This window comes from Mytilus trossulus, chromosome 10 (genome assembly GCF_036588685.1).
Source record: "Mytilus trossulus isolate FHL-02 chromosome 10, PNRI_Mtr1.1.1.hap1, whole genome shotgun sequence".
Taxonomy (NCBI): Eukaryota; Metazoa; Mollusca; class Bivalvia; order Mytilida; family Mytilidae; genus Mytilus; species Mytilus trossulus.
In genome coordinates this window covers 30,057,965-30,072,932 of record NC_086382.1, presented here as the reverse complement: position 1 = coordinate 30,072,932, position 14,968 = coordinate 30,057,965, and the positions used below count along the sequence as shown (strand labels likewise).

Below are 14,968 nucleotides of genomic sequence, written 5' to 3'. Positions count from 1 at the left end.
TAAGAAATGAGTGAGAAAGGGAAAGAAAAAAATAAGGAAAAATACACTCTAATTAGAAGGAACTATATAACTGAGCGGGGTCATTTATTGTGGTTTTGGGCCTATACTTAAGGTGGTATCTTACACTACAGGGAGATAACTCTGTAAAATCAGCTAAACGTTTTAATTACGTTGTGTTGTTTAGGGCATATTAAGCTTCTCGATGATCAAAATAAGTGATTGTCAATCTGCTAAATAACCAGTATAATTTTTCTGATAAAACGGTTGGTTCAAATTTTTGGATTTTTTGATATTTTTTGTCAAAGTAAATACTTAGTCAAAACTTTATGATAATTAAAAGAGTCAAATTGATTTTAGTTGAGGTGTTGGGTACCTGCTAAATATAATTCTGTTTGTACTACATCGATTTGTTTTCCATTTGTTTATGATTCATGATAACGGCTGTCGTTTTGAAATGGTCTGAGCTGGTTACCTACGGCTGTTGTCTGCTCTATGGCCGGGTTGTTGTCTTTTTGACTCATTCGCCATTTTCATTATCAATGTTATTTTATGTAATAAACCCATTTCTGTGACGTCTTGTTATTGTTCTTCTGTAGATAATTCATTAAATATCCACTGATCACTATGCTAACTTAAGGCAACTTATATATTAAATTTAAACTTTTAGCGAAACATCCTTCTCCTCTAAAAACGATTTGCATATGAAGGGTTCAAACTAGAGCGCATTTTCACTGTAAATCAGTAAAGTGTTCAGTCTATGCATGATACAGTAGAGTCTTCAGTCTATGTATGATACAGTATAGTCATCAGTTGATGCATGATACAGTAGAGTCTTCAGTCTATGCATGATACAGTAGATATTTCAGTCTATGCATGATACAGTAGAGTCCTCAGTCTATGCATGATACAGTATAGTCTTCAGGTGATGCATGATACAGTAGAGTCTTCAGTCTATGCATGATACAGTAGATATTTCAGTATATGCATGATACAGTAGAGTCTTCAGTCTTTGCATGATATAGTAGAGTCTTCGGTCTATGCATGATACAGTATAGTCTTCAGTCTATGCATGATACAGTAGTTATTTCAGTCTTTGCATAATACAGTAGAGTCTTCAGTATATGCATGATACAGTAGAGACTTCAATCTATGCATGATACAGGAGAGTCTTCAGTATATAAAATTGAGAAAGGAATGGTGAATATGTCAAAGCGACAACCACCAATTATACAGTGGAGTCTTCAGTCTATGCATGATACAGAAGGGTCTTCAATCTTTGCATGATACAGTATAGTCTTCAGTCTATGCATGATACAGTAGATATTTCAGTTTATGCATGAAACAGTAGAGTTTTCAGTCTATGCATGATACAGTAGAGTATTCAGTCTAATCAGGATACAGTAGAGTCTTCAGTCCATGCATGCATGATACAGTAGAGTCTTTAGTCTATGCGTGAAACAGTAGATATTTTAGTCTATGCGTAAAACAGTTGAGTCTCCATTCTATGCATGATACCACTATACCACGAGTGCTGAAATGATTATTTAAATTATACTCTTAAATCGCTTAATTGTCAATACATGTCAATACACTGGATTGCTGTCAATTGATTATTCGGTTTTATAATCTATGACATATATATATTATGTCTTATAAAACAAATACTAAACGAGACCTGACGATCTTTAATAAGAAGCTTTACGATAAAGAAATATAGTCTTTTGTGAACATCACGACTATAATGTAATATTAACAGACGTTCAGATCGAACAGATAATGTTTGCAGTAAAAGAAATACCCTGAAAACTGTTAAGCCAGTTACGTGTGACCTTGAATCATCCCTCAACTAACGATAAGGTAGTTTCGCGCTGTAAATACATAGCAAACCATTATTTACACAAAAAATTTGAAAAGGTCTTAACGTGAATTCACTTTTATATATATATATACTTTCTACTGTTATAATGCATTTATGTTTATCAGCAGATGATTTAGATATCTTAAGCATGTTGAAAAGTAGAGAGACATTCACGATGAGGATATTTGATTACCATAGAAGAATTTTTCATGATGACACAGAGTTATTTACATGGTTTATTAAAGTCATGTCTGCAGATTTTTCTGAATTTGTAATCCACTGCAAGTTTGAGGGACGTCAGTGTAATGAAAGGTTTTTATTTTTCTATCCTATGTTCAGCTAATGTTTAGTCTATATACTTTACAAATTTGTAATCCTAATGATTGAACGACATTCGGATTAGTTTTTAAATATGTGCCAGACCATATGAGTATTTGGACCATACGCGTATGGTCATGACCATATTGGTAGATATTCATATGGTCCGACCTTACGCGTATGGTCAGGGTAATTAACCGGTTTACTTTAATACATAACTCTTCATATAACCCTTCTAGTTAACACTACATATAAAAAAGAAAATGGTATGATTGCCAATAAGACAACTGTCCACAAGAGACCAAAATGACACAGACATTTACATCTGTAGGTCATCGTACGTCCTTCAACAATGAGCAAAGCCCATACCGCTTAGTCAGCTGTAATATGCCTCGATATGACAATGTAACACAATTCAAACTAACTAATGTCATTTATAAAAATAAGCACTGCCAAAAGTAGTTTTATTATAGTTCTATCAAATAAAAAATAACAAGATTAACTTATTAAAATAAGCAGTTTCGACTCACACGGTAAATTTAATTTCTACTCAAAACGATAAGAAACACGTTTTATACCTACATTTGTATGATAATGTTATTACGAGTAAATGGCAAAAATGATAACTTCCAAAAATATCTATTATAAAAGAAGTGAACTGTTTTACTATAAACTGACGTAAAACTCAACATGCAGGATATCTTGATAATTTGCTTACTTTTGAAACTTTATATAATTAGCAATAGCAGTTCAGAATTTTGTTACTAATTCGTGTTTTCGTTTTAAAAAAATTGAAAGATATCACCGGCAAGGACCTTAGTTTATATCTGTTATCTGATAATATGATTTACTTCAGTCATGTTACGATATTGGATATCTAGAGCTTTGAAAAAAAAGGAAACACATCGGAACGACTCCTTACCGTAACCTTAATTCTCTTCACGCCAGACGTCGCATAAGGCCTAATCGGAACGACCCATGACCCCAGAAAAGCTATGGTACAATGTACTGTCTGGAAGTAAATGTTATCTGTTTTGATCTGAGCGTCACTGATGAGTCTTCTGTAGACGAAACGCGCGTCTGGCGTATAAAATTATAATCCTGGTACTTTTGATAACTATTTACACCACTGGGTCGATGCCACTGCTAGTGGACGTTTCGTCCCCGAGGGTATCACCAGCCCAGTAGTCAGCACTTCGGTGTTGACATGAATATCAATTATATGGTCATTTTTATAAATTTTCTGTTTACAAAACTTTGAATTTTTCGAAAACTAAGGATTTTCTTACCCCAGGAGTAGATAACCTTAGCCGTATTTGGCACAACTTTTTGGAATTTTGAATCCTCAATGCTCTTCAACTTTGTATTTATTTGGCTTTTTAACTATTTTGATCTGAGCGTCACTGATGAGTCTTCTGTAGACGAAACGCGCGTCTGGCGTATAAAATTATAATCCTGGTACTTTTGATAACTAATTATACACATCATGCATATGTCAACCTGAACATGCATGGCACATTTGCCATGGATATTATGCAAACATGAAACAAATATCTAAGTTGAATTTCAACTTACTTTGAATAAAACTTGTGTCCCAAATTCAGATTTTTCAATGTATTTTTTCTTTCTGATCCAAAACGTAACACTTCTAATAAGGTTACATCTTTCAAATTTAATAATCATCGATAACTGGCTTAAGAGATAAGAACAAATCACCATTTTACATCAATTATTTGATTCATTTAAGAATACATTGAAAAAGTTAATCAATTGTCTTATTCAAAATCACTTTGAATGCCTTTTAGTGACTTATATCTTTTATTTTGCTGTGCCATGTTTCTGATTAATTAATCTCGCATTTATATATACACGTCTTGCACATTCTTTAAGGGATATAAGCCGATAACAGTCCATTCTGTAAATTTTTGCCGCAGGCTGTTAGAGGATTATATCTTACTTAAAACATTGTTTAACACATCGAAAAAGGTAAAACAGAAGAAAAAGTTAGCAAAGATTTATTTTCATCATGTATAAAAATTGTTTTATGATTAAACTTTTTTTACATTAAAATATATCCTACATGTTGGCCCCTTTAAACAGTTAGTTTAAACATATTGTATTGTCCAAAAACATTGACAATAGGATTAGACACAAGTTTTTCAACTTAGAACGTCTTCTCTATTACATACAAATAATAAATAACCGAACAAAAATAAGATACACAATAATAACATCATAAACAATATTAATATGAAGACATGAAATTAACAAGAATTTAAACGACATGGTTCATCGATTCCTAAAAGTCGAGTTGACCGTAAATGTTTTATGATAGACCTACCTAATAGGTTTTTAAACTTGGAATAAATATTCACTCAAAAGGTAAGATATTATTTTTTTTTGTCAACTGATAGGATTTTGTAATAAAATCAAATTGATGATCCATGTCTTTGGAAAAAATGAACAATTTCATTCGAAGTCAACAAAAAGTATTTACAGTATAATATTACTGATATATATTTTACCATAATGTCTATAAACTATGAAAAGCAATTGGTTTCGTTAATATTATTCTGAACTTTTGTAAAAATTAGCGTGTTTATGTGCATATTAAACATGGCATTGCCGTACATTAAATTGGGTAGGTATATTTTCTTTTGTTCTATGTTATTCTATGTGCGATTGCGTCACTACCCATTGTCAATCAAAGAGTTGAAAGCTCTGAGGAAAAATGACGCCAATGTCTCTAATATTGAGATATTTTTTATGAAAGCCTTGATTTTCACATACCATAATTAGTTTAACAATGCAACATGTCTCGTAAGCATTTAATTGATATTCGTATATGTGTGTGTGTGAAGTAAAGACAACTGGCTATTTTTTAAAGACAAATGAATAGGTCAAGACCACATTTGAAGATATTTCTTGCTATTGCGCAATATTGTGCAATTGAAAATAGTTGTTATTGCACATTACTGTGCAATTTGTGTTCAATACTGTGCAATTTCTTGCTATTGCACAATACGTAATATAATAATTTCATCCAAAAACAACAAGCTAATTCACAAAATGTTGTTTGTGGTGTGTTGATTAAAGGTTGAATGCAATTTTATTTCTATATCCGCAAAATGTTGAATAAAATATCAGTACGACTTTTAAATAATGTGTTCTATGTCAAAATAATTTATATTTAGCTGATAACCCATATCGGGAGAATCTCGTGCACAAAACCCATAACAGTTCCTCTCGTGCAAGTTACTTCCAGTATTTCCGGTATCGGTTGTTTACTTTTCCCTTGTGACGTCAGATATTTTTTATGACGACGTCAAAATTGTCCGATATTTTTTTATGACGACGGGATTTGTTGTGGGAATAGTTAAGTACTTGCTAACAAATCCCATAAACAATTACAAACCAAATGTTCAGAGAACAATTGAAGGTATTTCCACCAAAAACAATTTATCTAAATACGAGAGTTGTTAAATTAAGTTTAAAATGTCATTTCAATATTTTTCAAATTAGGGAGATAATTTGTTACCTCCGATTTGAAAAATATTACTTCCGATAATATTTAAATAAATAATTGACACGATTCCAAACATATCTGGTTCTTTATACTTTTAAATTAACAAAGTACAAAAACAGCTACTTCTGGTTTACAAAAGATCACTTCCGGTGGTTTTTGTCTAGGTTAAATGGTTTGATACCTTTTGCCAAACGTCTCATGGCTTTATCATTTATACATATGAGGTAAATGCAAAGGTCAAAATCTAGAACGTCAAATTAAGCTATGACCTTGAAATCAATTTCAAGGTCATAAACCAAGGACCTCAAATCAAAAGACCATAGGTCTTTATTCTATTTGGTTAATGAGTTATTTCACCATACCCGTATTTTTAAATACTAGAGAGGAGAAAAACCTTTTTACGTTCAACGTACCCATGAAATTAAAAATGTACGTTTTACGACATGATGCAACTAAAAATTTAGTAAAAAAGAATGTGTTGATATATTATATATTTTGATTGGGAATAAGTGAAAACAAGCCATATTCAAAAATAAGAATTTGACCTTGACCTTTGACCTTGAGCGAACTTTCATTTTTTTTACCAATGACCTCAAATCAAAAGATCATAGGTCTCTCTCACTTATGATTTACAAGATAAAAATGCATATCACTTATATCAAATGCATAAGGGGAAATAACTCTCATATGGAGCGGTCATATTGCATCGGTCAAAATAGGACAAACCATGCGCAGGATATAACAAGCAATTTTATAAAATAAATTTGTCGTAATCTTTTTCGGTTGCGAAGTAGATAACTCCTACAAAGAAAAGTATTCGGTTACGCAGGGTAAATTTTAAAAGCGCATTAATTGTTCGATATCATATTCCAATATCTAAGAGACATATTGCAAAACAAATATTTATCGCAAGAACAAAATTAGGTGAAGAAAAAAAAATAATCAGAAGAAAACTAAAACGTCTTTCCACAATAACTTTGATGCATTACGTTGCATTACATGGCATTACCTTTTTAACATACTATATATTCTGTTTACAGATTGTTAAATATGCTAAAGCAGAATTTAAGATTTCTAGATTAATTAAGAACATACTCATTTTGATATTTATATCTTGCATTTCAAACGACATTACTGTAAAGGAGTTTTATTGTTGTCAAAACTTCAATGAATACATTGATTACATTGAAATTGATCATTGCTAATTACTTTGTTTTACAATCAATCTTTCCATCATTTTGACATTTGGTCATAAATTAAGCTCTTTGTTTATCATTTAATTAGGAAAATTTCAGTAAATATTTTTGATTGGAATTAATAGAACAAATGTATATTTATAAAAATGAAGTTAACATTAGATAAAATGAATATTTAGACTTCATCTCTGTAAGGGAACATATATTTATTCTTTCGAGCTTCCCCCAGGCATGCTTGGGGGATGCTTGGAGCCTTTTAGAAAAGCTTATTTCATTAAAACACCATTAAAACCCCATAAATGTCAATCAGATTGAGAATCCACGCTGAGTTCAATCAGTAAAAAGCTCATATGAGCCTGTAAAAGATGCTTGTTTATATTAAAATGTGATGTTTAAAAATATATTGGCAATACGTCTTTATTCTGTGTAGTTATTAATATTTTGCAGACATTTCAATGTCTTGGTAAAATGCCTTTTTCAACTTTCTGGATTAATTTACACTGCAAGCTATCAAACTGTGCAATACATTTGGGGGGGGGGGATATAAAAGAAAACTTTCGATATGTATATGAAATTAAGAAAATTAAATCTATATATTAACTTTATTTAAACCGAATAACAGTTAACATAATTATTCTGTTTTCAATTCTACAACATTTAATGTCCCATGGAATGATGTGCATTTATATTGAGCTTTAATATATATAGGGCAAATAAACTGGTCTTATGAGCTTTTTAGAGAGCATTTGTAAATCTTTATTAGAATATATCGCCATGCATGTTCTATGATATAGCATTTAGCACTTTTTCTTGAATGTATTAAAGTGTACTATGAGTGAACTCTTACCACCGGAATTGTGGTTAATTGTATTTCGGTATTTGGAAGTAGAAGATTTAGTGCGACTTCGTCAAGTTTGTATTTTTTTTAAAAGTGTAACATTAAATCAACATACACTGGGATCTTTTCATTTGAGTAACATTCACATTACGGACATTGATTTGATTAATATTACAGAATCTGTTTACAGATTTTTGGACTTTGATATATTTCATTGTACATCTATAAATGGATCCTTTGCTAATGAAACAGGATTTTGTGAAAAATTCAAGAAACTAGTAAGTCTTAATATAGGCCATACTTCATTTACTGACACTATTCTAATAAAACTTCTGGATTCTGCAATAAATTTACAATCATTGTACATAAATGATTGCTTGAATATCACTAATAGGTCTTGTTTACAAATATCATCCTTGAAATATTTGCGCAAACTGGTTATTGGATCCATAAACAACTTGATAACAAATGTAGGAATTTTGCAAATAGCAAATGGGTGTAGATTTTTAAGTATGTTAGACATATCAAATGGAATTATTATTTCTGGTGAGGACTTCATAGCAATTCTTTCATACCTGTTGAATCTTGAATACTTTGATGCATCATACTCTGTTATTTCTGATGATGTCCTTATTAATTCTTACAAGACACTGGCAAAATTGACAAACATTAGAATTATTATTTTGTGTTACACACTTGTTACTTCCAATGGAAAAAACTATATAGAAAATAAAATACAGAATGTCAAAGTTCTTATAGATCCGAATACACTTGGGTAAATAATGGATAGTGTATCAAGTGACGATGAAATTGACTGGATGTTCGATAAATCTAACCAAACGCCAGTCAAGCAGTTGGGGGAAGCTACTTCTACAGAAAAATCAACCCCATCTGCTTGGATTTTATCTAGGTCTGGTAATACACCAGACACACCATATAATCTTAAATCAAACACTGTATCATCGCTCAAAGATCAGCGAACTGAACCTGGAAAACGTGGGAGAAAATCGCTAACTTCAATGTTTCCAAATATCGTACCAACTGCAAAAGATTTCATTGAAGAACATGGTTACCAGGCAGATTCGCGTAGACGTTGTGATACAGCCCGATCTTCCGGTGTTACATTAGATCAGATAAAAAATAAACTTGTGGATAAGATTCCAGGTTTAAAGGAAAGAGGAATCCACAAAACCACAGTTCATCATATGTTAGCTCCCCCAGATAAAAGATTAAAATCATCATCGACAGTTTATAAACAAGAGATAGATGCTAAGCTGTGTAGTAAACAAAACAATATTAGAAAGGAAGATGCGAATTCTCACTTTTATTCAACCCGTGTGAAATGCTCGATGGAATTTGCTTCAAAGTACTCAAATGACTGTGTTTTATTATCTTGTGACAATAAAAATAAAATTCATATAGGAACACTTGCAGTAAGTAGATATCATCAGCTACGTCGGTTTTATCCTTCTGGTGACAGGCCAGATTTTCCTGACCATGATTTTCCTTTTCCAGGATATTTAATAACACCATGTGGATATATGTTATTATGTTCAAAATCTTCTGAACAAAACATACAAAATAAATGCCAAGATGAACTGAACAGGGAGCACTATCCCATTTACCGCACCGGACCCGCTTCATTCTAAAAATGTACTTCGATCAAGGCTTTTACACCCCTATAAAATTACTAAAAGAAGCATTCAATTCTTATAATTACATTTTTTGCTAGAATCATGAGAAAAAACGATTTTATTTAATATTTCTAATATTTGCCTGTGCACTTTTTTGTGTACGCACGTGCTATCATGAATGTTACATCATTGTGCTATGAAGAATGACGCTAGATTGCTGTTAGCCAATCAAATTAGCGGATTATATTGAAATATACATGTAATGTAATTATTCAATAATATATGTTATAAACTAAATATGTTCATTTTTATGAAATGCATTTTTAAATAGGAAAGTGAAATTGTCATTTTTTTTTGAATTCACAAAAGAGTAGTTTTTGATGTTTGAATGTGAAAATCTCTGCTATATGTCTGCATTATTATGCCATTATACATTGTATTTGATGGAACTGCTCTTGAAATGATTCAGGGGTATAAATATCAAATAAATACTAACATAAATTTATAAAATTTTGTGAAAATTTCTTACTGACAACAAACATTGAAGCAAATAGTGATTTCAGAAAATGTTAATTTTCAATAATGCTGCTATTTTTTTGTGATGTTGCAATCTTCACAATAAAAACATTGCATTAATTTCTGATTTTGCAGTATTGTTTTTTATAAATTGTCAAATGTTTATAATGTAAAACTTTTCAATGTCCCTAATTAAAAACCATTTCTTATCACTAATATCATTAACATCAGTGGAGGTCAGTTGAGGTCAGTAGTCATAAAACTGGCAAATTATCCCATTAATAAAATGTAAAGCACTGTCCACATGTTTTTATCTTTAACACCAAGAAGCCATTAAATGTAATCAGATATCCTTCATTTATCATGCTTCACCATATGATAAGGTCAGATTCCTGAAAGACCCCCTTAATTATTAGAAATATATAACTTTGCATCAACCATAATATCTTGGTGTTACTAATTATAATCAGTATGTATTAAAATGACAACTGGTTAGATTGTATCTTCTCTATAGAGTACAGAATATTAAAAAGTAATTTTGATGGTGAAATGTTGTAAAAATGGTTTTTGCAACCTGCTACCCAAATACAAATTTACAAGAAATATATTGATTAATCTAATGGTTTGTACATGGAGTTTAAAAGTTAATTGTGAAGAATATAGGTAAGCTGTACAACATGTATTATTATAGAACTGCATGTGATATGAAAAAGCTGAAGTTAAAAAATGAACATGTATATGCTAACAGTGTAGGACAGTCGGGCCAGCCGAAGGCTGGCCCGAAATTTTTTTTTTGGGCCAGTAAAAAAATTACTTCACAGGCCCAAAATGTAAATTGGTAGCCCAATTATTTTACTCAATTATTTTTCCGTGTTGAGCCATAAAAAATGAAAAAAAAACAAATATAAATTGATGTTCTTAATTCTTCAATCAAACCTTGCCGACACATATTAACCCTGAAAAACACATTCCCAGTCTGATCCAGTCTATATTGTCACTGAATTAATGAAATCTCACTGTACAGTCCAGTGCCTTATATCGATCAATATAGGGTTTTGAAGAGGAAAAAGTGACCTCTCATTCCATAAGAATAGCGAGAAGTGAAGTTCCATTACTGTGTCGGTTGCATAGTGATTTCGTGCCCATCACTGAAGATTTTGTTGTTGCGTTTAAAATTAAACAGTTTTCTGTGAGTTGATCTATAAGAAATAGGACTGGGAATTTCCGCGATATTCTATCCGGTCAGTCATTTCCAAAATTTGTATTTCAGTCCAAAATGTCAGTGCAAAACAAAATCAAAGACATTTTATAGTGGGTCTCATTGGGGTCTAAGCTTGACGCAGGATTGCCGATTTTTTGTAAGCGTGAAACGTGAAAGTCGTGAAAACGGGAAATGAGGTCTTGCGGGACCCGGGAAATGACAAAAACGTGAGAATTGCTTACGTATATAGTGTAAGCGGGATACGGGAATCTGACAAAACAGTAAAGGGATCCGGGATCGGAACCCGCAATGAGACCACCTTTATAAACGTAATATTTTCTTATCACTTGTTTCTGTCCTTGGGGGTTTACTATCCACAATCGTATGAAAAATAGTTTGACAGCTTATCAGTTTTATCTGCGTTTGTAGTCCGAGATTACTCTGACGTCCGACAGAGTAATCTCGGACTACTGCGTTTTGAGTTCTTTTCAGAATTCCCTTGTCCTTGTTTGGTTTAGCGGGTCAGACGAAATTTTACTGTCAATGACTGTCGTTATCTTTTATAAAACACAATTTGTTTAGCGACCACCATTGCCAGTAAAGCCTAAGCTTATTTGACCCACTAAACAAGCAATATCACGCACGATGTGTTTGTCATTCGCCATGTTAATATTCTATTGCACTTATTCTTCTTCTGTATATTCTTCTAATTATGGAACACCTCTTCAACTTGTACGTTTTTAAGTAACGATGTGACCAGAGGATTCCCGAAAATGATTGTTCCGAAGTTGGGGTGTGTTATTTATAGGAGTAATTACGATTTTGAGAAAAATAATGCACTCGCCCAATGATTTATTTTTGGGTCAGTAACTATCTATCTTTTTACAGTTTCTAATCGCCCAATCAAGGTTTTGGTCGCATTTGGCGACCAGGCGACCGGCTGTGTCCTACACTGTCAGCTGCAGCTATGATTGTATCTTGGAAATAAACAATGAATATGAACATGAATATCAGTTTTTTATTAACCATTGAAAAAAATAAAAAATAAAAAGCAGTTTGTATAAAAAAGAAGATTTGGTGTAATTGCCAATGAGACAACTCTTCACTAGAGACCAAATGACACAGAAATTAACAACTATAGGTCACCGAACGGCCTTCAACAATGAGCCAAGCCCATACCGCATATATAGTCAGCTATAAAAGGCCTGAAATGACAAATGTAAAACAATTCAAATGAGAAAACTAACGGCTTAATTAATGTACAAAAATATGAACGAAAAACAAATAATATGTAACACAGCATCAAAAGACAACCACTGAATTACAGGCTCCTGACTTGGGACAGGCACATGTATCACTAGCGGATTTAGGGGGGGGGTTCGGGAAACCCCCCCCCCCCCCCCCGCTTGGAAATCGTAAAAATGTTTTGACCAAAAAATTGTGAACTTACTGTACAATCTTTGTTCAATATCGATTTCCTTCAAACTTTGTATAAATTAAGCTAATTAACAAAGTGGCATGTTATCATAAGACTCTTGTTATATACACAATATCATAATCACATTGACCCCGGGGTATACCTGTTTAATGAGTCCTGGCTACAAATTTAAAGGATTAATGTATGTCATAATTTTTTTTGGTAAAAAAGGGGGTGTTTTTTTTTTCAAATTTCGTGCCGTATCTCTATTGCTTAAAACTTAACACGTTTATGTTGCGACTGGTTTCCATATACATCTTATATTTTAAAACTTCCTATTGAGCTGGAATAAGGAATGAGTCTGGATATATTAAGCATGACATCTTGTACAACCCCGTGTTATGCCAAAAACATTTATTACGGTTTTTCACAAGACTACGGGCGTATCATGCGCTCTTGGCGCAGCTGTTTATTTTGTTTTTTATGGGTGACGTCTACTCTCTATCAAATTCACATACTGCAGTTCACATTTGTATTTGCTTCTTCTTCATTATCTACTTATAAGAAATGTTTAAAATATTTCGTTATCAAACAATTTTTTTTCTAGCATTTTCCCTAATTTAATTCCATTCTAATATGATTATTTATTTATATGTATGATTGTCGAGAAGGCCATATGTTAAGTTAAATTGTTAGAACTATAACAATCTTTTAATTAGTATTAAATAGAGTAGAGATCGTTTGCACACTATTTTTAATTGCAAGTAACTTTTACAAATTTATCCTGTTGTGATCTTTGATCAAATCATCGTCTGCTAATTTTTGACATGAATTAATACATGTCTAGGTAAACAGTTTACTTAAATTGTATCTCTATCATTTACTGCGGTCAAGCAAAGTTCAATCCTGTATGCATCGCAGCTAGTTGATGAATTACTTTTATTGCTTATGTGGTTTAGATGTGTTAAATGTAAAATCAGCTGCTACTTCATAACTAATCAAAACATTATTAAATGGTATATATATACATGAAATGATTAAAGAATATAAAAACTATTATAAAAAAATTCTACTTGCATGTAACAATAAAAGCGCATTTTAAACTTATTGAATTAGTTATCAAATCTTTGTTTTTGTAATAAATATAACTTGATTGTGCACTAGCATTACATTTTGGAGTGTACGAATCATAAAATATTCTTTGTTAAAATGAACATTTGCAATTTCAAAACAATTCATATGCAGCTTATGTTTACTTAATACTATAAATAACAAGCTTTTTTATGAGCTTATAAAAGCTCTTATAAAAGCTCTTAATAGTAAACTCACAGTTGATTTGCTTTTTGATTGACATTTATTGGATTTTGATTGCTTCTTAATGGAAGAAGCTTCTCTAAAAGGCTCCAGGCATCCCCCGAGCATGCTTGGGGGAAGCTCACTAGAATAAATATATGTTCCCTAACTTCTTGTAAGAGAATGTATACTTTGAATCCCTTATGATGTTGAAATGTAAAAGCTGTATTGAACAGATTTTTCATTAGATACTAACATTTTATATGTATACGAAACAGTTCTTTTGAGGATCATTGTCTTTGAAAAATAATAGTATTGCTTAATTGTTTGTTTTATTTACATGTTAACATTATCATCAGTCTGAACTTGAACTAAACTAGTATGTAATTAATTCAGGTATGTATACATTGTGAGTCTGCTTCCTTTATTTTAATTCCTAGTGCAAAAAAGTTATAAAATTCAATTTATTGATACTTCTTTATACCACAGTATGTTGTTTGTCTTTTGTCTATTTTAGTGTCATTTCGTCTTGCAATTGATTAAAACTAAATTCATCAGGATAATCTACTGTTAAATGTTATCTTTTAAAACTTCGCTACTTCAAATATCAAGTTTCCAGTACTACAACCCAATGATGTTCATTTTTTTCGAATGCTTTGAAATATTAGCTAATATGTGTATGCTCATAAAAGAGGTAAAAGATATACCAGTCAAACTCAAATCGCAAATAAACTAACAACGCCATGGCTAAAAAGGAAAGATACAAACATACAAATAATAGTACACATGACACAACGTAGAAAACTAAAGTATAAGCAACACGAACCAAAATCTAGGAGGGATCTCAGGTGCTCCGGAAGCAGGTCCTGCTCCACATGTGGCACTCGTCATGTTGCTTACGTGATAAACAAAACGGGCAATAATCTTATTTGGTAGGTCAAATTTAAGAAAGGGAAGGATATTGTAGTTACGACGTAAGGTTACTTTAAGTCACCTTAAGTTTCATTTTATTGAAATATTATTATTTTACTTCAGTATGTTTGTTCCATTTTTTGACAAGTTCTATGGTCAGTGCTACAGATTCTCATCAAATTCAATCATCACAACACGTGCAGGACCACTCTTTGGTAAATAACAATTCTATTATATTTTGTATCCAAGGCAAATAAAT

General features: G+C 31.8%; 1 protein-coding gene across 1 annotated transcript; it reads left to right on the top strand.

Moving 5' to 3' along the window:
* Positions 1–8,518: 8,518 nt before the first annotated feature.
* Positions 8,519–9,385, top strand: LOC134687803 (uncharacterized). The gene has a single exon (XM_063548258.1). It carries the CDS (start codon positions 8,519–8,521, stop codon positions 9,383–9,385), a length of 867 nt encoding a protein of 288 aa, XP_063404328.1.
* Positions 9,386–14,968: the final 5,583 nt, after the last annotated feature.